We start from the raw sequence: 24,588 nt of genomic DNA on the forward strand, positions 1-24,588 counted from the left end.
GAAGAAAACATGGCTTTGGGAGACCTAACAGCAGTTCCCCAGCACCTATAAGGTCAGCAAGAAGACACAGATGTGTTGTTCAGAGTGGGGCAGGGTGGGAGGATGCAAGACAACAGACAATAGCTTACATGCGAGAAGAGCAGGCTGGATGTAGGGAAGCCATTTTTCCAGTGAAAAAAATAATCTGGTGAGGTCTCTCTGTCCCTAGAAGTTTTCAAGACCCAAATGGATAAAACTCTGAACTCTCACGTGAGCCTGCAGTGAAGAAGAGATCAGACCAGAGATGTACTGAAGTCCCTTCCAGCATGAAGGACCCCGTGATCCTAAACTATACCTTAATTGAGCTGTTGATGGTCTGATACACTATCAGGTCCAAAATGAAACCGGTCAAATTCAAAACATTCCCTTTTAAGAAGGTCATGTTCTGCTCTTTTGTTTTCCTTCATCTGCAATCTACACAAAGCTTAATTTGCACGTAATCTCTTTTCTCTGCAAAATAAGTAGCATCAGATCTAATTGTGTCTTCTGAGCTAATGCAGAAGTCCACATATTTGAAAAGAGGGGATGACATGCAAGATCTGGTCATCATTAAAAAGCAGAACAAAGAAATAATGAGAAAAAAGAGCACTGACAGTACAAAGAAGCACACAAGTGATCACAGCTGCTTAGCAGCATCTCTTATATGGAGATGTCTTTCTTTAATTGGATCTGAAGTCACCAGTAGGTTACTGTGTTGTCTATGACTACTACAAAGGAGTCACTCTGCAGCGCTGAGACCTTGTGTTGTGTACTTGTTGGCATGTGATTTCGGTCCCCCTCAGAGCTTCCATCTGATGAAGGTTTTTATTGCTGTCTTCCTCAGATTTGAACAGACAATTGACTATAAAATGAAATTCAGAGGTGAGTCCGGTATAGTTGTGCACAACAATGAAAGTGGACTAGGTTTCTCAGAAGAAGAAACAAAGACACAACTTTTTGTATGGAAACACATTCAAGCCCAAGATTTTGCTGTGAGCAGAGGGATCAAATTCTCTGACTTAATGTAAATTTTCTGGCATGAATTAGGAACTCTGCACACTTCTCTCAATCTAAACCTGTAAGACTGAAGCAAAGCTCTTCGAGTAGTCAGAAAAACTGATCCAGCTCCTGAAACAAGCCCTGCGGCAACCAGAACACAGGGGATGTCAAGCACTAAGATATGTAGGGTACAGCTGAAGGCTTGAGAGGTGGAGGGTCTAGGTGGGCTGGAGGCGAGGAGTTTGGAACAGAGAAGATGGAAACAGAGTAGGTGGGAAAAGAAGAATGAACCACGAGGATTGGGAGTATTGTTATGAGATGCCAAAAGGGTGTTAGGGAAGGGAGGGTGGTGGATGCACCAGACAAAGAAGAAATGGAGTCACAGAAATAGGAACATTCTCTGACAGAGAACTGTCCTTCCCAGAGTGAATGCAGGGGAGGGCCCTCCAACAGATGTAGGGCCTTTCAGACAGGTCTGCCCACAGGACAGGAGGGGTTCAGAGGGGAATCTCAAAAGCCAGGTGCTAAGAGGTGTGCCTTCCTGCAGCTCCACAGCTTGGGTCCCCAGCATGGCAAGAGCCAGGCTGGCAGCATGTGACAGAAGAGAGGCGCTGGAGGAACATGGGGGCCAGAATTGCTTCTGCAGCCATGGAGGGCTGGAAAGATATGGCTGTGGTCTCTGTGAAACTGACAGTGCTTTGGCAGAGCAGGGAATAGCTGGTGAAAATGAGGATGAGTGGTTCTTGTCCCAGCCTCCATGATGGACAGGCAGGGGACACCACCAGGGAGATCTTCAGGTGTGCGCTCAGGTCAGGAAGAACCGTCACAGTATCACACATATCCTGGTAGCCACAAGCTTGCACCTATTATTATCCAGATGCTTCTGCATTCTGCTTCATGATGTCTTCCATTAAGGCAGGGATTTCTCCCAGGTATCCAGCTCTAGGCACTGGACCTGAAAAATTATCCCATCACCATGACCCGGCCACTGGAGTGATGGGCTGGTGGAGGACATTTAAAAAAGGCCCACAACAGGAGCTCGTGGAAGTTTGCCATTCTCACTCCAGATCTTTAACCTGCATCAGTTTTGCAGTAAACGCACCGTAGCATCTCCAGGGAGCAATTTGTGTAAACATTTTAAAAGGAATGTGTTTTTTTTTCTAATGCTGACACGCTGCTAAGGTGGCTACCTGACTGCAAACTGTGAAAATGACTGCGTTAGCCTGCACTCACAAATCACAGCATACTGACCAAATTGCCCTGTGCTTATCTGTGCCAGGTCTGCAGCATGACAGTATTTCCTCTCTCTTTTAAATGTCAGAATATGATTTGGGGGGTTGTTATTTAAACACACTGACCTGCACAATAACCAGAAGTACTTTATTTAAATCTGTCTTGAGCTGGGACTAGCCTTAAGCACTTATAATCTGTCATACTTTGACACCAAATGGATTATTATAATGAGAGTAATTCAGAACTGAGACCTGCAAATGCCTTCTCCCTGGAGAATTCACACATAAACATGTGCAAGCAGTTACATATGATCTTTTGTTATGGGTTTTCCTTAGTACTATAACACTATGAGCTTCCCTGGAGAAATCGTTTCTGTCATCAGCGGACATGGGAGAACTGGAGGAGGGAGAAGAAAGCAAGGGAAAGTACACTGCAACATCACTTGTTTTGCTCTGATGGGAAGTTCATCAGTGAGTCATCGCTGTTAGTAAAGGCCAGTACACACAAAATCCAAATACTAGCTTGAAAAACTATAAGAAGGCATTAAAGGCAATTCCCATGCAAATAACACAAATTCAAAACTGCTACGTATGAAAGCAAAGTACCTCCCTCACATGTTAGCTACTGCTATCGATGTGCTAACCTGAATTTCCATTTCCTCCCTTTGTTGGGCAGGGAAGCTCACGATTCACAGTAACCAAGTTTTAGACAAGCTACCATGGTGATGTGGCAGGTGTTCGCTCTGCCATGAAGCCTTTGATGAAATCCATTTTTCAGAAGGGGAAAGAGAATGTTGCACCTATGTGCGTGCATGCGTGGGAAGAGGGGCAAGGCCGTGCAATGCACAGGATGCTGAAAAAGAACCATGAAACAAAAATGAAAAATCATCCAGATTTGTGGTCTGTTTGTGTGCCTGCTGACACTCAGCACACAGATTGAGCACTGGACTTTTCTGTGCATCAACCAGGCCTAAGAGGCAATGCTAAAATGGGGAATAATTTTCTAGCATCATAATTACATGATAGTGCACATCACCTTGCAATCCACTGCAATCTGACCAAGTATACTGCCTGCTCTGTTGGTCTGACTGATCTAAAGATTATTACATGGCATACTTTTGAGGAAGAACAACATAAATTGCTTTTCTAAATATACCCGTTTTTCTTCTGATTACATAAATACTTGTGCCTTTAGCATCATCACCATTACATATATTTTACTAAAAATCTACGAAGGAGAGAGGAGAAACTCAAAAATCAATTGCTCCTATCAGCCTGCTTAGCCCCCCAGAAAAGCAGCCACAAAACCTTATGCTATTATCATCACATTAAATATTTTTGCAATGAAAACATATGCCCAACACCAAACACAGGAAGAGCAACACCAGAGGCATATGTCATTCATGAATGTTGGTGCTAATACAACACGGCCCCACAACATCTGTAGCGCTGAACGCAGGTTGAAATCATTATAAATGTCTCTATCCCATTTTACAGATAACAAAAACTGAGGAAGAAATACAAGACTAGTAGTGATCTAAAATAAGGCAAAAAGAATAATAAAGTAGTTGAATATGAGGAGAAAAACAGCACAAGCCTGCAGAAATAAATCCTTAACTTCAGCAGGTCAAGGGAGGTGATCTTCCCCCTCTGCTCTGCCCTGGTGAGGCCACATTTAGACTACTGTATTTAGTTCTTGTCTCCCCAGTTTAAAAAAGAATCTCCTAGAAGGAGTCCAGTGCAGGGCCACAAAGATGATAAAGGGCCTGAAGCATCTCTGATATGAGGAAAAGTTGAGTAACCTGGGTCTGTTCAGCCTGGGGAGTAGAAGACTGAGAGGGGATCTGATGTTTATAAATACCTAAAGAGAGGTGGGAGGCAAATGGAGGAGGCCAGGCTCTTCTTGGTGGTGTGTAGCAATAGGCCAAAGTTGAACATAGGAAGATCTGTACTAACATGTGGAAGAACTTCTTTGAAGTAAGAGTAATGGAGCACAGGAACAGGTTGCCCAGAGAGGTTGTGGAGTCCTCTTCTGTGGAGACATCCAAAACCTGCCTGAATGCCTACCTGTGCAACATGTTGCAGGGAACCTGTTATAGCAGGGGAGGTGGACTTTATGATCTCTTGAAGTCCCTTCCAACCCCTACAATGCTTGAAAGTCATGAAAGATATTAAGAGAAATACTGTAATATTCTATTCTTTTTTTTTTTTTTTTTTTTTTTTTATTATTATGTTTAATGTAGCAGATATTCCCCTTTGTTTTTATAAGCTTCTTCTGCATTAATTAAAGTTTTTAGTGGTGCAAATTTCACAGTGACCACAGCATTTTGTCCCTAGCCTTCAAACCTAGAGAGATTCCCTGAAATGCCTCTATTAGACAGTATTCTTACAATTGCAGTCAGACTTCCACACTTCAATTTATTTGTATAAGAACAGCTTAAGTCCTCTGTAGTCAGTGCAACCTGTGCTAGATAAATGCAATATAATCCTGTGTGACAGAAAACACAGGACAACTGCAAAGCAGGCCAAGTAAAATGGCTTGTAATCCCACTGAAGCTCTGCCCTTAGTGACCCCTGCCTACCTGCCTGACAACGCAGATTTAAACAGCAGCTCTCAGGGCAGTGGCTGGCACGCTGTCCCCATCAGATAGAATATCTCAGCACTAAAAGGAGATAAGTTTCTGAGTTCATGAGGAGTGTGTGTTGGGTAAAAGAGGGATGTGCACAGCAAGCAAAGGCATGCATTAACTGGGTTTCTAGAAAAAGAAATAAATAATTGTCCTGTACAGCATAATGCAACCACGCTGAATGAGAGGACTGCAAAGGGTGCTTTAGCCTGGTGTGACTTGATAGCAAAGTTAGGAATGACTCATATGACTCTCTCACTATGTACCTTCTATTTTTGTGCACGTTATAAATAGCTTTATTAAAAAGTCGGAAGGCCCTATGAACTCTCCTAGAATGATGACTTGAAAGTGGGTAAGTATGTTCCCAGTACACTCATAGCCCAGAGGTCACCAAAGCGTGGTGCTAAAAAGCTGCAGGAAGCTAAGGACAGCGTGTATCTCATCGATCTAATTTCCTTGGGTGTGGCCTGACTCCAGTGCTCTTTCATCTGGGGATGCAGTTCTCTCGCTGCCTCTCACCTCTCTCCTTGCAATGCTCAGTCACATTCTCGCACTGCTTTTGAGCACCACTCAGCTCCACTGAGCTCACTGTGCTGGCAATCAGCTGAAAATCTAATAAAATCCTGATCATTTCATGGCAGCTCCTCAATGTATCTTTTCATAGTAAATGTCATCTGGCTGACAGCATGCTGAACGCAACTGTGCATGTGCAGCAGCATGGAGAGGAAGTTCTCCAAAGGGATTTCCCAGCAGACACATTTTCACTTACCTATCTTTGCCCAATAGCCTGGAGCTATTACATGTTTATCAATATTATTACTACCACTATTACCGTCAGTCTCGGCATTTTGGCACTCCAGACAGTTTCACAGCAGCAGAGTGGTGCATATGTCAGTATAGTTTCAGCTGGCTCTTTTCTTCATTTTTGGCTCAGGAGATGCCTGAAACCTACCGTGACAACTGCAACAGGTATTTAATTAATGTGTTAGAGGCAGCGGTGGCTCTCATTAAAAACAAAAACAAACAACAAACCACTGTTACTATTTAAAATGGCTCTTACAACGTAACTTATATGTCCCGTTAGAACAGATGCTCCCATCTGATCTCCGTTACTAGAGTTAAGGGCTCTTTCCATTCATATTTCCTCATGCAGAACTGCTAAAAATTATTTAATTTTCTCTCAACTCTCACCACTGTAAAACAGCACAAAAGCTTAAAACTGCTGTAAAACCCAAAATCTGCCTGACATTTTTTATGTCTCTCACTTTCACAAAAATCCAAGTCTGTTCAGTCACAGTCCTGTACTTGCAGCAATATACACGCCAAATCACACACGGCGGTCGTGGCACTGGCTTTCTTCATGAGTCCCATTAAACAGATGGCTATTCTCCCATTTTCTTCTGTCTACTTCAGCTATTTAAACTAGTAGATCTTCTGGCAAATAAACAAAAGTGAAAATCTGGCTTTTTAACCTTAAACATTTCTTGCCAGCCTAAAGCGAGCACTCAATCTGAAGTCCTCCTTTGTTCCTTATTTTTATATTGAAAAAAAAACAACATCAATTAATGAAGTGCTGCACTCTTACCACCTTAAAGATCACATTTTGAAGTTCAGAATTCCTATCTAGCATCTGATTCTAAGGCAGAATGTCAATAAACTACAGCACAATTTTGTTGCAAAACAGTACTACTTCTTAGGAGAACAGGACATCTCTCCTAAATAACCATAATAAGCAAAAAAATAATCATGACACAATAATAATCAAATGAGAATAGTCTTCAGATGACCAAAAATTCTTATTTGTCATTCTGAAAATCAGCCCTCCTTCCCAATACACTTCCACAAATTAAGAATTGTTACTTTCCAAGGGAGGAAAGGAGTAGAACTTGAGGTCTCTGGTTAATCTCTAATGGCATGAACAGCATACAGCACTCCACTTGATTGATGAGTAACCAAAAAAAGAAAAAAAAACATATTCCCAAATCACTGGTTGCCTGCATGAGCTCTGCAACATGGTGACATCCAGGGCTCCAAAATGATGGATTTACCTTCTAGTCAAACAAAATTCCAGATAAAAACATATTTCTCTCAGACTCCCACAAGAAATGGCTTTGGTGAGCTCAGCATGTAAAGACTCTTCCTATCCTTACAGAATTTTATCAGCAATTATGAATTGATCTACAAAATGCATCTCCATTAAAATAAATAATAGTAACAGTGAAAGAGCAGTTTCCAGCTCTCCTTTTAATGCAGCAAATGCACACAAGATAAGTTGTACTTCACTCCTCCTAATACATTTCAGAAAAAATCCAAATATGGGTCTGTTCTGAAAAGGAAAACATGAGGAAAAGAAGTCCCTTAAAAAAACCAACCAAACACAAAAAACAACAAAGAAACAAACAAAAAACCCACCAGCTTAATACGAACGACTATTTCTCAGTATGAGGGAAGAGGCATGGGATCCTTTGAAGAAAAAATGTCAATACCGGTTAATGACCCCCTCAGAAATTACAATTAAAGGAATCGTTGATATCTGGACTTTAATCTCTCAGATCTCACAAGCTTGGCATTGGAAGAAGATATTTCGCTGGCTGCTGAAATGTAGCCAGCCTCAGGTGGAGTGAACGCAGCAGATACGCAGAGCTCACAGCATCACCATGCAGTCACTCTAGCCAAGAAGCACCACTGCTTCATCCAACTGAAACCGTATGGAAAACAAGGTGGGGCTCATTTTATTGCGATCTGTCAGGATCCCTAAAGGACTTCAGAGCTCTTTGGAAGCGTGAGGTGTTGGGGAGAAATAACCCACGTTTTGAGACTTGAGAATTGGGAACGGGCTGAATGTGAACAGGAGTGATTCTTCCTTCTCGGTAACAGCATAGGAATGCTAAATAAAAGACTGGGCAGAAAGAGCCTTTCTGCTAGGGGCTTATTTCAAAGGCAACAGATAACGCACCCCAGCATTGGCTCCAATTATGCCTCCCAGTCCTATCTCAGCCTCGTTTACTTTGGGGATTTCACAGTTGGCAGCCTTTCATCTAGAAGTAGCCTGGTTTGAATAAGCAAAGAGACCTGAATGAGTACTTAACCTTCCTGCACTCCACTGCACTTCCCAGCAGAGAACAGCACCTCGGAGTTTAAGGGGAAGAGAGAAAACAATAGAAAATATATGCTCTCTCCGGGGATTAAAGACACGAAGTTTTACAGTAGCACTTCAAGCCTTCCCGCTACATAACTACAGCATTTGAAAATCACAATTAGAATTTTAAACCCGAAGTATCAAGATCAAAAAGGCTAGACTGGAAAATGCTGCATAGGAGTTGACAGGATCTAGGATGTAAAATACCTGAAAGAGTTCGGTCTTTTATTTATATTATTATTCTTTTTAAAAAATTTATTCGCAATTTCTGCCTCGTTCTTTTTCCTTTTGACATTTTAATGCACCACGTCCATTACTATATTTCCTCACCAGTACCTCCTAGTCCATCAGAAGTGCTGCATTACCCTGCTGTTGGAGAAAATAATATGGAAAAAGTGCTTTGCTGGCACCAGCAACATGGAGTATGAATTATACATACACAGCAGTAGAGAAACGCTGATGGAAGGTTAGTCTCTGTATGCGCGCAAGTGTGAATACGCATATGCACACACACTCAGGCTAAAAAGAAAACATAAAATATGTGTTTTATCTCATTTATGCTAGTTTTAAATGTTTCTCTGTACAACAGAAATCGTCTAATATCACCGTAGCTGTTTCAGATCAGTCTGGGGACAGTTATGGGCAAACTTACCCATATTCTTTTCACGTCACCATGATGAGGCTGTAGTAGCTACTCTCACTGACCTGAACATGTACTGGGAACTAGTCATTCTCCAGCAAATGTAGACACTATGGGCTTGATTATCTGTTAACAAAACAGCTTATCTTTTCACTGGAGAAAAAATATTTCTAACTCAATATACTTCATCTGTGTATTTCCCTGCAACTTTCATTTTATAAAAAGATGGACGTAAAACCTATTCTCATACACAGCTGCACACAGTCCTTATGAGTAAGCCCCAAATACCTCATCCCTTACGATGCAAGCTCTCTACATATTGTAGCTAGTATGATCCTAAAGCTTTTGTTCTTCCTGAATTCTAGAGAACAGCTCAAGTCAAAGCCAGTCCTGTGGCTCTGGAAGCCTTAGAGTAGCAGACTCTCCAGGCTTCTATATTTCTAAGGATTTGACTGGGAAAGCAACAGGTGAACTAAAACTCTAAAAGTTATAAATTTTGCTTCCCTACAGCTACCCTGGAACTTCAGAGTTTTTATGTTTCAGAATCACAGAAAACACACACACGTACGTGTATTGCCTATGATTACTCACCCCTTTGTAACCCACTTTGCTCACATTATGCTGAAACAGCTGCTGAGCAGTTACAACAGAACCACATTTTAAAGTGCCTAAAAATATGTCAAAGCAATGTTACACCATACATCACTACAGAAACTGAACACCATCTCTCAGGTGGCACAGGAAGCAGCAAACAATAATGTAAGTATGTGCCTCAGATTTAGCAGCTTGGAGACCAAGATTTAAAATGGCCGGAGGTTGCAAATATCCAAGCTGAGTCCCAATCCCTCAGTTTAATAAACTATTCTGTCTAAATTGTATCCTCTAAAATCAATGAAATTGAATTCTAAATTCAATCTTAAAAAAAAGAAATTGCTTTAATTTACAAAATTGGAATATGCAATCCCAAGAAGCATATTAAGGCAGAGTACACTGAGTTCACAGACACTTCATTCAAAGACAGGATTGCTCCTCTTGTAGGCACATCAAAACTTCATTTAGTTCAGGTACTGGTAACTGATAGTTGCACCAGCAAAAGGTTCATTACCCATCCAGTTGAAAGCGTAAGCTAGTACAGAACTCCCTAAAGCTGCACTGCTATTTCACAATTATGTTTCTGTATTTCCATATGCAACTGTCACATCGTCAACCGCTAAGAAAACATGCTCTGAATGACACTCCTTGCTGGCGACAGATAGTGAAAATGATGATGACAAGTGTATAACTCCAAAAATTTCCACTGACTTCAAGTGTTAATCTAATCATTCTCTGAAGTCTGCACTGTTGTAGTAAACACAAAAGCTCACCAGCAGTGAACACAAAGTCCCCATAAGTTTCAAGATGGGTATCCACAAGGTGAGGATCTCAAAACTGGCTAAAATTTAGTTAAGATACAGGATAATTTTGCTGCCTTTCACATCCCCGTCAGCAGAGAAAATGCAATCCTGTTTGCTTAAAATTGCTTTTTTTTTACTGAAGACTTGCTGTGTTGCAGATCTGTACACACAAAAATATCTATAACTATAAATACATCTATTGTTGTAAGAACTATAATGTGCTAACAGATGGTATTTTGATACCATCTAGTCTTCAGAGCCACTGAGCCATAACCTCCAGCAGCAGAACCAGCCCCGGTGTCCTGGGCAGTGCTCACATAAGCTAACAAAAGTCTCTCCTTGGAGTTCAGTGGATATATTATGCTTTCAGCATACAGTCCTTATCAGTCAATGTGTGTTGTGAATAAGACAGATATAATATGGAAAACACTACCTTGCAGTTCGTATAGACTGTCTTCTTGAAAAATAAGAATTTAAATACAGTGTATTATTTATTTTGCATTTCCTGATGTAAACTGTTAGCCAGACTAAGCCTAAATGTCTTTGGCAGCATGATGCCACAGATAGTAATGGTTCAACAAAGAGATTTCTGAAAGAAAGACTTCTTTTAGCCTGATAAGTGAAATCTCATTTGGAAATGCTGGCCTGTGTATACTAGTACACTGTAAGATTTTAGGCTACAGGAAAGGTATTCTGTAGCTGTAGGAAGTAATCTAAGCTTAACATACAACTGATCTCCTGATGAGGTCAAAGGGTAACTCAAATGGTGTAAACCTACTATCTTCCACAGCCACTGCTTCTATTTTCATGTTTTTATCTTCCCTAATTAAATTGGTGGCAGCCTGCAGAGAATGATACCTTAGGTATAACCAGTTGACACACATCTTGATCATTTAGCCCTGGTTAAATGACAGTGATTTTCAGCCCCAGTGAAAGTGATTTCATTCTGATGCATGCCATTTAAATCCATTCTACACAGCTACTTAATGTGGCTTGGCAATGCAGAGGCAAACCAGCTTTCTGTGTCTACATGAGAATCCTGTGTTGGTATAGGATAGATCCGTGGATTAGCCACTGAAGATAAACTACTTTCCCTTATTGATACTTGGCTACTGATTCAACAGCTTGACCCTGAAAGGGATCCTAACCAACTTGTACAGAAATACTGCAATGTAACCATCACTCAGACACAATCATTTCATCTTCCCCTCAACTGTACATAGAGGGGTGTGTTTTATGGTAGTAACATCTCATCAGTTTGTGAACTTCACAGCTGAATCTTATCAACTCAAGACATGTGTTTTGGCATACAAAAGTAGACATCTTTCCAATACGAGAAAATAGCATGGTGCAAGTTTTCCTCCGTTTCACTGATTTTTGCTTTTTAAACCAAAGAACCAGTAGATTTCTGTTCTAATTTTTTGTTTTGCTTTTCACTTTTTTACGTGCACATACGTGAACAATGTTATTAACGAAAAAAAAAGTGACACAAATAAAAGCAGCTATAAAACACTGGTGATTAAAACTTGTCAATAACCATGAAGGCAGCAGTAGGTTGGATATCAGACATTTCCTAGGAAACCGGTAACTAAAGCAACATGAGGATGGCAAAGTCCATGAAACCTGAATCCCAGGTGAAGCTACACTAGGTCATGAACAAGGAACAGGCCAATGCAGTTACAGTTTCTCAGTGATTCAACTTATAATACGGCTACAGATACAGTGGGCAGGACAATGTTGAAAAAGAAAAAAAATATATAGCTATGTTTCAGGGAATTTTTTGGACTGAATACTTGGTGCTCCAAAAAATCCTTCTAGTGACTAACTGATGTATTTTACTCTCAATTACAGTGTAATAGAACTTCTCTGAAAATCCCATTAAGAAAGGCCTCACACTTTGGGGGAGTGGCTCACTGAGGCTCCAATGACAACAGCAGGAAGAATGACACTGTGCAACAAAGCTGTGAGGAGAAAACATAACGAGGGGAGAGAGCTATCGTTGGGTGGAGGGGAGGATGAGGATAGAAGGGCATCCCATTCTTTCTCAGTGATGAGTTTCTTCATTTCCCTCTCAGGCAAGAAACAAAGCCATGCCAAAAACCATGTACAACACGTGTGAGTAACTGGCTTTAGTAAAAAGAAAACCAAAAATGAAAATCCCTTTTACAATGCAAGTATCTGTGTATCTTTCACATGATTTTCATATTCCTTCAATTGACAAACTGCATGCTCATAAATATTAAAAACATTGCCAGGGTTGCGTAGCAAGTCCAGTTTACACGACCACCTGTCTGGACCGGTCAGGCTGGTGCCTCAAGGGAATCTGAGCATAGTTATCATTGGGATGCTGTGAAGAAAACATGGGGCATCTGCCAGCTCCAGACTGGCTGGGGTAAGCAAGCAACCTATTGTATAGTGGCCTAAAGCAGAACAAAAAACATCCTCTTCGGATTTACTCAGTATCAAAAATATGGATTGCTGTCAAGTACATTCCTTCCAGAGATAATGGAAAAAGGACTTGCAGGAGCAGCCGAAGCCTTTATTGCTTTCTCCCCTACATTTGACTAGAAATCAAGGGGAAAACAGTGTATCTACAAGCTTGTGGCATCAGAGGGACTTCACTCAATTTGCAGTTTACAAATAACCCTTTTGCCAGTATTTGCAATAGATATTTGATGACTGCAGTCCATTAACAAATGCTGGATCACTGGAATGGGCATTATGTGATGACATGGTTTTGAAATGGTGCATTTTTGCCCAGACAAAGCTAGAATCCAAAAACATCTTTACAAAACTGACGTGGGATGAAGATATGAGATAGGTGTAGTGATCTGTTAATTTAAGTTTTTGATCGAACACCACACACTATGCTCAGTGTAAGCTGAATCACAACTGAACACCTTACACTTAGAACAAACCAAGTCTTGTAAAGACATGTCCTTTTCCTTTCATCATGTGATTATACAGAAAGCTTCCCCGCAGCTAAAGTGATGGCCCATTTATTCCTTCCTGTCTGACCTATCAGTTTGCAGCCTAACAGGCCGTCCAGAAGCAGAGTTCTGTAAACTTGACTAGGCAGATTCACTGAAAGAGCTGACACAAGCCAGAGATACCTTTTGCTTCACAGGTATCTACAGGAGCAGTGTCTGTTTTAAGGGAGTGTGATGCTTACTGAAGAATATGAGGTATGCTCAATTTGCTGTTGGCGCTTTAGAAGTTTGCTATTGCTTATCAGCAGAAGCCACCTGCCTTCCAAACTTACAAAACCAGAAAGCAACAGATAGGGGCACACATTAGCTTCCTGTTCTTGTTTCTACATTGTGTCCTAGAATCACATAAACTCCTGTTTTCTTCTGTCCAAAACCAGCAGATTTAATTGATAAATCACAGAATCATAGAATGGTTTGGGTTGGAAGGGACCTTTAAGATCATCTAGTTCCAATCCCCTGCTATAGGCAGGGACACCTCCTTCTAGACCAGGTTGCTCAGAGCCCTGTCCAGTCTGACCTTGAATGCTTACAGGGAGGGGGCACTCATGACCTCTCTGGGCAACCTGTTCCAGTGTCTCAACACCCTCACAGTAAAGAATTTCTTCCTAACATCTAGTCTAAATCTGCCTTTTCCATTTTAAAGCCATTTCCCCTCATCCTGTTGCTACTTACAAAACTATAAAAAAAAAATCTTAAAAAAGGTCTCTCCCTACCTTTCCTGAAGGCCCCCTATACCTGTATCCGTATAAGTCTATGTGTATGCATAAATGCAAGACACTCAGTATACACACACACACAAACTTGTTTACCAGAACAATGGAACCAGCTTTGTGTAATCTCAAATTCAATGGAACTTCTCTTAACAGGGAAAAAAAAAAAAAAAAGATAATAAATACACCAGGAATTATTTCATTCCAGCGAAATGCGGAAATTACTTCATCTGAAAAATTTCCCAGAAAATATGATTTCACAAGTATTCAGTCATCTTAAGAATAGCCATGGACAGAAAAATGCCTTTGCCAAAATCCATGCACAAGCGGCAACACGCAGTTAATGCTGTGTGAAGGGGAGACCAGAAGCCAGACGGTGGCTCCAATCTCCATTAGACTAAAAGTACGGGTTTTCTTTTATGGATGTGTAAGTGGCAGTGACCAACTCCAGGTAACTACAGAGAATATGCTGACCTCTCCTCACCAGAGATCAAATACAAATACACAGCTCATCAATTTCAGGTTGTTACAGGACTTGTTTTCAACTCCTAATGTCACCATAACCTTGTGGGTTTTCTGTAAGCCTACTGTGTCAAGAACCAACATGGAAGTAGTTGTCATTTTAATTGCCGCAGCTGTTTTTTGAGAGGTTAATTCAACTGCACAATAGTATGCTTTCCCCTTGCATTTAAAGAAGAGTATTCCTCCCATACACTTAAGTTGGGCACAGACAGGACATCTATAAATGCATATGCATGCACCCCTACAGCAGTTACTTCAGAAATGGCGAGAAAAACGTTGCCATTCATTTCAGCTCCTTTCACCTGGTTGCATACCTGCTCTGAGCGGAGTTTGCAGCAGCCTGCATCACTGCAGCAGCCGCTTCCTGCGCCTTACGGTTCACAGTTGGCATGGGTGGGCCCATCCCAGGGCCTCCCTGCTGAGACATGCCAGGAGAGTTGGGGGTCATACTGCTCATGTTTCCAGGAAATGGTCTGCTCTGCATCCCAGCTGATGGCATCCGTCCGAGGGGCATGGTACCGCAGGGCTGGCTTGGCCCCTGTCCATGCATCTGGCTGTTGGCATTTATACCCATGCCAGGTCCAGGGCCACTGTAGCTTGTGTTGGGAACGCCACTGTATGTTGGTGGTCTGGAGTAGTTTCCTGAACAAAATGATAAAAAGTACAGAGAATAGCATTAAACTTCTGAGCAACTATTTCTATTTAGGAAGATAGTAGATGTAAAAGTTACACACGTGAATTGAAGGGAACCACACAGGACAGCGTTTTCACTGTGAGGACAGGCACACAACAGAACAAGCAACCCAAAGAGGTTGTTCAGACTTCCTCCTTGATGGTTTTCAAGAGCAGGATAAAGCACTGAGTAACCTGCTCTGATCTTATGTCTGACCCTAATTTGAATACATGGTTGGCCTAGAAAATCTCCTGAGCGCCCTTCCAACCTGAATTATCCCATGACCCCAACTTTCATGTACCCTCAAGCATTTTCTGCCTAATAAACATCATGGGATAACAGCAACTACAGAACACCACAGCCTCCAGAGGTTTAACAACACAGCACACAGTAAAAAATGCTTTGTGCAGCAGAGATGTGTGGCTTGTAAGAACCCATTACAAAAGCTCAAGAGAGAACCTTATTTTTGTAATTTCATGTTCTCATTCTTCATCTTCCTGCAATTTCTGCAATGGTTTATTCTCACTGGATTCTTGCACCTAGTCATTCTGTCTGTTTCTGACAGAGATACTTCAGATTGACCACTTGCCAGGCCCCTAGGAACATTCCCTCTTCCTCCCTACCCCGTTAAGTGCAAAGCCTGGTTCTGCCAGCAGGAGGTGGGTTAGCTCACTGTGCACCTCTTCTGGGGAAGGCAGTGTTATAAAAGTAATCATAGATATCTCAAAGCTGCTCATATAAACAGGTATCCCACTATGGAGGATGACATGAAAACCTGCCTGAGCCCAGTCTCTGTTGTCACAGAAACAAACTGCACCACTCGCAGCAGCAGCTTAAATAACGTGAGTACTGACTTTGCTAAGTACTGAAAGCTAAGAAAAAGCAGTGTTTGGCATTCTGTTTTAGAAACAAACTCGAACAGCATGAGAAAGGAAAAAAAAAAAAAAAGCATAGATATGACTGAGAAGTATTTTAAGAAATGGATTGTATTACACTGCTTCAGTCATCAGTTCTGACTTGTCTTTATTTCCATCTCATCCAGCTTAGTGGAAACACGACCCATTCCCCCCTGCGGGATGCCGCCGAGCAGTTTCCTGAGTGCTCCCAGCTATTCCCACGCTCATGTGAAGGCAGCAGGCAACAGACTTCCTGAGCGTGGAAATCAGCCTCATCTCTCCTCAGGTCTGAGCTACCAGGCAGAGGAGTTGCTGGCATGCAACTCCTGTTTATATTTAAAGTAAATATATGCATTTGGCATTTGAACACACGCATAATTAATTCATACGCTCCTGCTGCTGTGCTTTGGCGAATTCTCCCCTCCTCCCCACCCAGCAACTGACTCACTCTGGTACAAGTTCTTTTCAGCAAAAACATGTGTGACCTATGCTTTCCAAGGAAATGGAACAATACTTCACTTCTGTTTTAGAAACCCAAATTGTGCATGCGGCTTTTTCACAGAAGGATCCCTGATACGTGGTTTAACAGGGATGAAAGGCTTCAGACTCAGCTGTTTGCTGCCTTCAGACCGCCCTGTCATTTCTCCTCCCCCTCCTCCAGGCTCGGAGGCTGCTGCCTACTGACCATTTTCCATTCAGAGAGCCACCGCTCACAGCCACAGTTTTGTCTGCTGAGACCTACTCTAACCACACCTCCAACCCAGCAGCTGTGCCCACTAACTGAAGGGCTCACTGGTTTCATGTTCCTCTGCTCAGCGTTAAACCTGCAACACAGAACTCAGATGTTGCTTGTTTCCCAGTTCTTTCTGCAAGAAAATGGCAATGCAGTAAGATGGAGTACATGTGGGCTCAAGGACTGCACCCAGCCAGATAGCACACTTATGGACGTGCTACTAGAAACACTGCTTCCAAAGTGAAGCAAATTCACTCCCTGCACTAGCAGACCTGATATCCATAATCACTGGGAGCTACTGTCAGTCAGATTTACATAAAGCCAATTTGTTTTGTCAGTTCGGCTCTACAAAGTATGGTTCAGCAGCACACTTGGAGAAGCAAGCACCAATGCTAAATACTATTACTGTTTTGATGCTATTTTGAATTGGGACAAAAAAAAAATCTCTTCTTTCATGTTTTGGCTTCTCCAGCTTAAGCACAACACAGAAAAAAAAGCCCCAAAAAAACCAACAGTGGAATCTTCTCCACAAAAATATGTGGCTGAGTTAAAATAGCTCCTAATCATTCATCTCCAGGGATACACGTCCAAGAGCACAGGGAAGTGCTATTTTCTCAGTGTGGAAAACAAGTTCCAATGTTTTTTCATGTATCCATGTGCTTTTTTCCTAAGTGTTTCCTCAATACCTCAAGTACTCACTATTCATATACCTTTCCCGGATCACAAAAAAAAAGGCAAAATAAAAGCCAAGCGAAATACAAGAGGAATTGCCAGGAATGAGGAGTGCAATCTTATTTCCGTGTTTCTCTAATAGATTAGTAATTTGTTGGCACTGGCTTTGACAGAAAACAGATGGATGCAGCATTAAACACAATGAATGCAGCAGATGCTAGGCCAGCCCACATCAGCTGGACGTGTCAGGCAGCCAAGTCCAAGAGCCCACACTTTTCAAGTGGGTACAGGCCTGGCAGCAGCGGCTGCACAATACCACTGAACAACTCCTCCCCTCCGTATCCAAGGGATTTTTGATTCCAGCTCCCCCAGCCGGAGCAGAATGTACCCACAGACAGTGTCTCAAATCCATTAGAAAAAAGAACTAACAATGGTAACTGGAATCAGGGAAAAAAAAAAAACAAAACAAAACCCAACAAGTGTTGCAAGGATGTAATATAAAAAACCTACTAACAACCTGCCAAAGACAGATGTTCGTGCTTACTGCTGAACTTCAGTCCATTTTGTCCACGTTTGCTGAACAAAGTGCTCTGATGCCTTGCCATTTCTAAGCAAGCCAAAAAGAAGGAAATGTGAGAACTGCCTGCTAGTTTTATTCTCTGCTTTAGGGACACAGGTCAGATTTGTGGTAATAAAAATAGTATCTTAAAGACATTTTAAAATTGTTTACATGTTCACTTAACCATTAAGTCATCCCCCTTTCCTCCCGCCCCCTCCCCCATGCAGATACAGATGATTTAAATACATTGTACTGAACTCCTCTGAAACTCTTTCACTTAGTAGGCATGGTTAGTATTTAATTCTTCACTTCTTCACCCCACATACTGCAGCACAGGTGGGACTGGACTCTGAGGCCCAGACTCTCAGCACACTTAGGGGAGCTCATCCTTAAGGTGCTACCATTTAAAACCTAGACTCCTGAAATCAGGGGAGCAAGACACCAGAGTGCTTCTGCGAAATGAGTTTAATTCCAACGTTAAGGCTTAGAAAGCGAAAACACTCATCTCTTCTACAAACATGAGGGGGTTTAACTTTCTGTAAAGTGTTGGGGTTCAAATGTATTCAGTAGCAGTTCATCTCTCTGTTATACTCAAACAGAAGTGTTACTGCTGAATTCAGTAGGAAAAGTTAGGGATTTAGAATGTGTTTCTGACACCTTTTGGTGATTTGCAGTGAGTTTTTCCTCTGCCCCAGTCTTAAAAGACCCAACTGAATGCAGCTGACTGTTCTCCAGAGAGAGCGCTTAAGGGCCATTCTGCACTTCCATACTTGGGTCACAGACCAGAGCTGCTTTGTTAGCTCACCAGTTAGATGTTTCCCAAATACAAAACAGAAAGACCGCTTCAAAAACAGCTCCCAAGCTCACTCTCTTTCTCTTTATTCTCGAGGACAGGAAAATGCCAGGGGTTAACAAAAAACTAAAATTACCATTCTGTGCTGTATGCTCCTGGTTTATATCACAGACATACAGAAATGCGCAGCCAACATCATTTTTTATTTTTCTGGGAAATGCTTTCACAGCATTGCCCCAGGTCCCCAGTACGGAATTGTTTCCTGGACAAATATGTTTTACTCTTACAGATCTGTAAGTGTCACGTAAGCATATGAAAAACAAATCAACTATATGCATTCGATGGATCATTCTGCTCCTGCAAACTCTGGGCTAATTCCCCCAGCTCAAACCTACTGGTGTAATCTTTACCACAGCGAGTAGTTCCATTGCAAAGAAAGACACTACCGGCCTTGAGCAAAGGCTTACAGCATCGAGCATGCACTGAAACATAATATTTAGGCTATGTTTAAACTCAACATGTAAGCTTAATGTCACAGAATAATTTAACAAATACAAAAATGCAAGCGGTCCTGTCCACTGTAGCCACTGCTTAACAATATTCTAGAGGAAGGCTTATGTGAACAAAATGAGAAAAGCAAACGAATCCTTGACAATTACTGTAGTTTAATAATGTAAGAACTAGTTTGCATCCCAGGTGATTTTTAATATATTTGTTATTTCGGCAATAAAAGGCAAATGGAGTAACATTATTATATATTCATCATTGCTGGCATGTAATTGTGCTTTGTAAGACGGTATGTTAAGAGATGCAATTACAGATTACTTTCATAAAAAATGAAAAACGCTATTAAAATCTTAAATCCAAGTAAATACATGACTTTGAAATATCACCATATTCATCCCAGTATGTTATTAATGGTCACATTAGCCCAGTGAAAAAGCAGTATCCTCCTGCTCTATTTGTTACCTGTGGAGCTTAAATACTGCAGGGCGCTAATTTTATCATGACCAGTGCATGGGATCACCAGTACTGAGAGCTGGCAGAAGAACATGCTTTTCATCCATCACACTATTCAGCAGACCCCTCTGAAATGGCCTGTTAATGACAGTGATGCTCATTTTCTTCCTGCCCCTTAAGTTCACTTTTTAATAGCTGTTTCTTCCTGACCGCGACCCATAAAATCATTACATAGGCACTTTCATCTACAGTGAGAGGGAAAGAACTGCTGAACTCAAACAAAAAATAAAGTAGTATTCGGCGTGTTACTTAAATGCATTGATTTAGTACAAAAACTTCCCCACTCAATCAGTGTGGATGGCTAATGTTTTACTGCACTTGACACCCACCATTCCCATGGTTTGGAATCTCAGCAGCAGCAGTACAGCTGGAAGTCAGGATAGCACATCATAAATCCACTGGATTTTTACCAGTTAAGCTAGTTGCTCTCTGTGCAGATAAAAATAAGTACTTGGACAGCATTTTATGGCCACAAAATGCTTTTCAAATAAAAGGAAAGCGCCAGTCAACTGGAGTTAGGTAATTAATCTTCACACATGGCTATAAGGCATTACTAGCTCCATCTTACAGTTAAGGAAAGCAAAGCGGAGAAACGAATCTACTTGCCTAAGCTGAAAGATGGAGTAAAAGGCAGAGCCAAAATTACAAAGCAGGAGATCTTGGCTTGTAGCCCTGTGCTCAGACAACTAAAACAAATGTGACCCAGAGATGAAAAAGAAAGGAACACTGCATAGGGCAGCAAGACTCCCTTCAAACAAACAACAGAACTAGTTCTCAGAAACCCTGGAGACTAAAATAACCATCCTTGCTAGCGCGTGCAAGCCAATGAGCCCTTACAGAATTTCCCACAGCTGGCTCCAATCCTTTTTGAGGATTTTAAGTAAGAAAGCACTAGTAGGAAGTGCTGAAATAGAAGAGCGTATTGATGTATGTTTAAAGAAATACTGCCCCTCATATACTCTGACTTTAAGTTCATTAAACTCCTAAACACAAGCATGCTTTGTAAAGGTTATCCATTAAAGACAAAGCAACAGACAAGTTCAAGGTTGTATGCATTGAATGTCCAGGGGCAGAAACTGTTAGTCCCATTTTTGTTTTAGTTCTCCAACAATTCTGTCAAATGTCATAATAAAAGGAACTGTCTTTCTCAGTCTGAAAGGTTGGTTAAAATTCACAAACCGTATGCATGAGTGCTCAGTATTATATTCCCACAGTAGCCACTGTATCATTATGCTTGTTAGAAGACTTTAACCCTCGCAGTCACTCTGCAATTTCACACTGCCTTTGGGATTCCATCTAAGAATTTAAGTCCTATTTTGGGATCAGCGTTGTGACCCTTCTTCCATGTTTGGCCAAACTCAACCTCACTGCAGATAAGACATCCTTGGCCTCCTGAACAATGGTCCTGGCCATCCAACAGATTCTTACTTTCCTTGCCCAATTTATGATCACTGTTTTTACACAAAAGTGCCAATAATAAAAGCAACCTCTTCCACAAGGTGTAGCTCCACCTCTGAATTAGTTTCATCTGTAATTTTTTTTAGAGGACATGTGGGTGTTTGTGTGTGGGTTATCTTTGTCTTTTTTACTTCAAGAAGTCACACACCTGTCTATTTGCTTATTTACATATGTAATACATATATATTTTTAAAATTTACATATATATACATGGCAGTGTATATATATAGAGATGTATTAACAAGAATTTTACCTTGTGGTCCATACTGGCTCATCTGAGGCCCATAAGTACCACTTGAATTACTCTGCTGAAAGCTACCAATTCCAGGATGCACTTGGCCACCAGGTGAGGGGTGTGGTGACATGGAAGGTCCAGTTTGTTGAGGTCCATACTGTGACATTTGGGGGTTCCTCTGTATGCCTGCCATAAAACCTGAAGGGAAAAAAAGCATCAAAGGAAAATTTATATACAGATGACTGTTCTTTATTTAAGAAATCTCTGACATTCAAAATAAAAACCAACCAAACAAAAAAAAACCCACCAAATCTTCCTTAGCTTTTTGCAGATACCTGGAAAACTGGTACTGTTCACATAAGAGAAGCAAAGGCACTTTAAAGTCAGCAAAGCTGTCTCAAAATCCACCACCTGTATAGAAGGTTCACAGGCTTTCATTTGGAAAAGAAAGATGGGGAGTCATGCTTAGTTAAAATGGCCACTGATTTTAAAACTAAAATGATCCTTAGAAAAAAAAAGCATTAATGGCAATCATCTGGACTAACTAAAAAATAGTTGTGAATTTGCCTGATGATTGACTGTAGGAGTATTACGACTTCCAAAATTATAGGTTGCTACCAAAACGTACACATTTGGCACATAAAAGTCCACTGTAAATACTCCTATAGTCTGCACACTCTCAGGAGCTTAAATTTCCCTTTATGCTTAGACTAGCCAAACAAACCAGAAAAAAAAAAAAAGAAGAAAAAGGTCACTTTGGTCCTCATCTGTGCTCTGGGTCCTTTTATCACTCTGTCACCAGTACGTCTGTGCTGACTTCTCTCTTCTTCCCCTTTCATAAATGTATTAATTAATCTCAATTTAACTTAAGGTCCAAAAGCTGCAGCAAGAGATCTAGTAAAATGCTATAAAATCTGGAGGCTTCATATAAAGAAATAGAACCAAGCCTATCAAATGGGAGGTAAAAGAAAGGTTTTTTTTGTTTGTTTGTTTTTTTTTTCCTTTTTTAAGCTTTCATAAAATAAGAAAAATGATGCAAAATTCTGCCCACTAACCACATACAGAGGGATCCTGGTTTTGTAATATTTTGCTCTGAGATGCTTTAGTACAGCTTTCAGTGCTGAAGAAGATGTACTAGAAAGACAGCAAATTATTTTCTGATTTGAGGAAAACTGTTTTCTTTTCCGTTCTCTACACACATTAAATTTCATCTATTACTGTGGAGCAAAACCTGGTTATACTGAGGGACAATATCGAGGCTGCAGGTGGCACCATAACAGCCTCCTGACAGTGGGTGCAGCAGCCAGCAGCTCACTCTTGCCTGGGGATGCGTGAGATACGATGCACTGCTGCCAGGCAGGAAAATGTGCAGGAGCAAATCTGCCTTTTGGCAGCCTCCTGGCTTGTCCAGGCATGCAGCTTTGTGACTTTGGAGGGCTGAAATGCATTTTTCCCAATTTTTCCACATTGCTTCTTCCCTGTATGTAAACCAGCAACAAAGCGCTTTATAAAAGGGGACAGTCATTTGTACAAATGAAAAGCAGTGAGTGCATGAGCAGGAATCAGGCTTTGAGTCCTAAGAAATATAAAAAGCTTTTGAGCCCTCCATAAATCTTTGATCCGTAATGTATTTCTCTATCCACCAAAACCCCAACGAAGAGACAATAAGCTCAATGCAGCAGGTTGTAATGAAAAAAACAAGCACTAAGATGGTCTCACACTCCCTGGTTCCCAGTTCTTTCAAACTATAAACAGTTCAACCCATAACATCCTAAAACTCTAACAACTGTAAGTTTTAGCAGAATATGCAGTTATCCTGACCCTTGTGGGGGCCCTAAGGCAGCTGAATTGATCACACTTGAACTGTGAAGTCCTTGCTTGACACCTGCTCTGGAGGAAGCCCGACCACAAGCACTGGGATGCAGCAAGCCGAGTAACTGAATGAGGAATGGTAGCTCAAGAGCTAGCAGATATTGGCTGGGAAACCCAACCTTCTGCAAGAAAAGCTCATAAGAAATTCTCCATTTAGCTAGATTTTGAGACAGATCCCTCTATTTTTAAACTAGTTCCACTCTCACACAAATCTTATTACAAAGTCTCTGTCTGCTTCTGACAGTACTGTAACTAATTTAAAAACCTAATACAATCGTACGTCTGCGTGAAATAAATGCTTGCATTCCAGACACACACACATACACCCATATATATCACACTCATGGGATCCATTTAAATGAAACATTTTGTACCGGTCACACTAAGTTTTTTATTGCAAGGATGGCAAACTTAGTCCTGCATCTAGTGAGAAGTGAGGGTCTTCCGTTCATCACGGGCCTTTTAATCTCTAGACACAAAGAGTTTTCAGTCCGGTTTTTATCACAGGCAGTACTTTCCTTAACACCACAAAGGTAGGTGACATGTTAACAAGCCGCTGCTTGCATGAATTGTAATGATTTCCAGTCATGATGCTGAGGAATTGCTGGTTATTGAGTCTAGTAGAGAACAGGGACAACAGTTTTGGTCATATCTGCTGTTGTTAGAGCAGCTCCTAAGGGGACTGGAGCAAGAAGTGAAACAAATATTTCCACCCAAATGACCCCTTCTTCAGGAAGTTTCTTATCTGTTTCTGATCCTGTGGAATGAACTGCCTGGCCATGTGTACAGTCGTGAATAAAACATGCCAGGACCATTCCCTGGCATAGAGCGGTGTGGGACACTTGTGCCTGTCCAGCTAGCCCTTCCCACTCAGTCTTGCCAGTCTTATTGATGTCTCTTGTAGCCTGTATCCAGGCTGTGGCTCTTGGAGCGCTCATCAGCACTGGACAAAACCATGCCCTGGACCATGCCAGAAATTACACAGCGAAGATAACTGCATAACAGTAGCTGAACTCATGAACTTCTGACTTCATTTTACACAGATGTTACAACAGACATGCAGCAGGTAAGCTCTGGGTCTTGGATTAACTCAAGAACAGAACAGACTGTTTAACAGCTTTTGACATGAAGCACCAGTGTGATCACCCCAAAGGGTGTCAGATCGCTCCCAAATAATATTGGCTTTGCCATATCCTAAGCATGAACAAGAATTAAGGAAGAAGGAAGCCTGATATGCAGGAAGAATATTTGTGCCATACTGTCTTCTATTATTGTCTGTGTGGTGCGTTGAAACATAGCCTTAAAATAGGATATGTTCCAAATTCTTTCCAGAAAGGAAAGGAGTCATTTCAGCTACAGCTGTGATATGGAGAAGGTGGTGAGATCAGGTCTCAATGTGATCGAAA

The 24,588-nt window shown here is 41.3% G+C and overlaps 1 protein-coding gene across 6 annotated transcripts in view; it reads right to left on the reverse strand.

Moving 5' to 3' along the window:
• The window catches only part of ARID1B (AT-rich interaction domain 1B), a 311,674-nt gene that overhangs the window by 44,626 nt on the left and 242,460 nt on the right, over positions 1-24,588 (reverse strand). For all 6 annotated transcript variants that reach the window (XM_072331169.1, XM_072331165.1, XM_072331166.1 and 3 more), the window contains 2 exons: positions 21,329-21,508; positions 14,586-14,913 (listed from right to left, as the gene is read on the reverse strand). In XM_072331169.1, the coding sequence (XP_072187270.1) occupies positions 14,586-14,913; positions 21,329-21,508 (508 nt within the window). The remainder of the gene's footprint in view (positions 1-14,585; positions 14,914-21,328; positions 21,509-24,588) is intronic.

This window comes from Excalfactoria chinensis, chromosome 3, assembly GCF_039878825.1.
Source record: "Excalfactoria chinensis isolate bCotChi1 chromosome 3, bCotChi1.hap2, whole genome shotgun sequence".
NCBI classification, from domain to species: Eukaryota; Metazoa; Chordata; class Aves; order Galliformes; family Phasianidae; genus Excalfactoria; species Excalfactoria chinensis.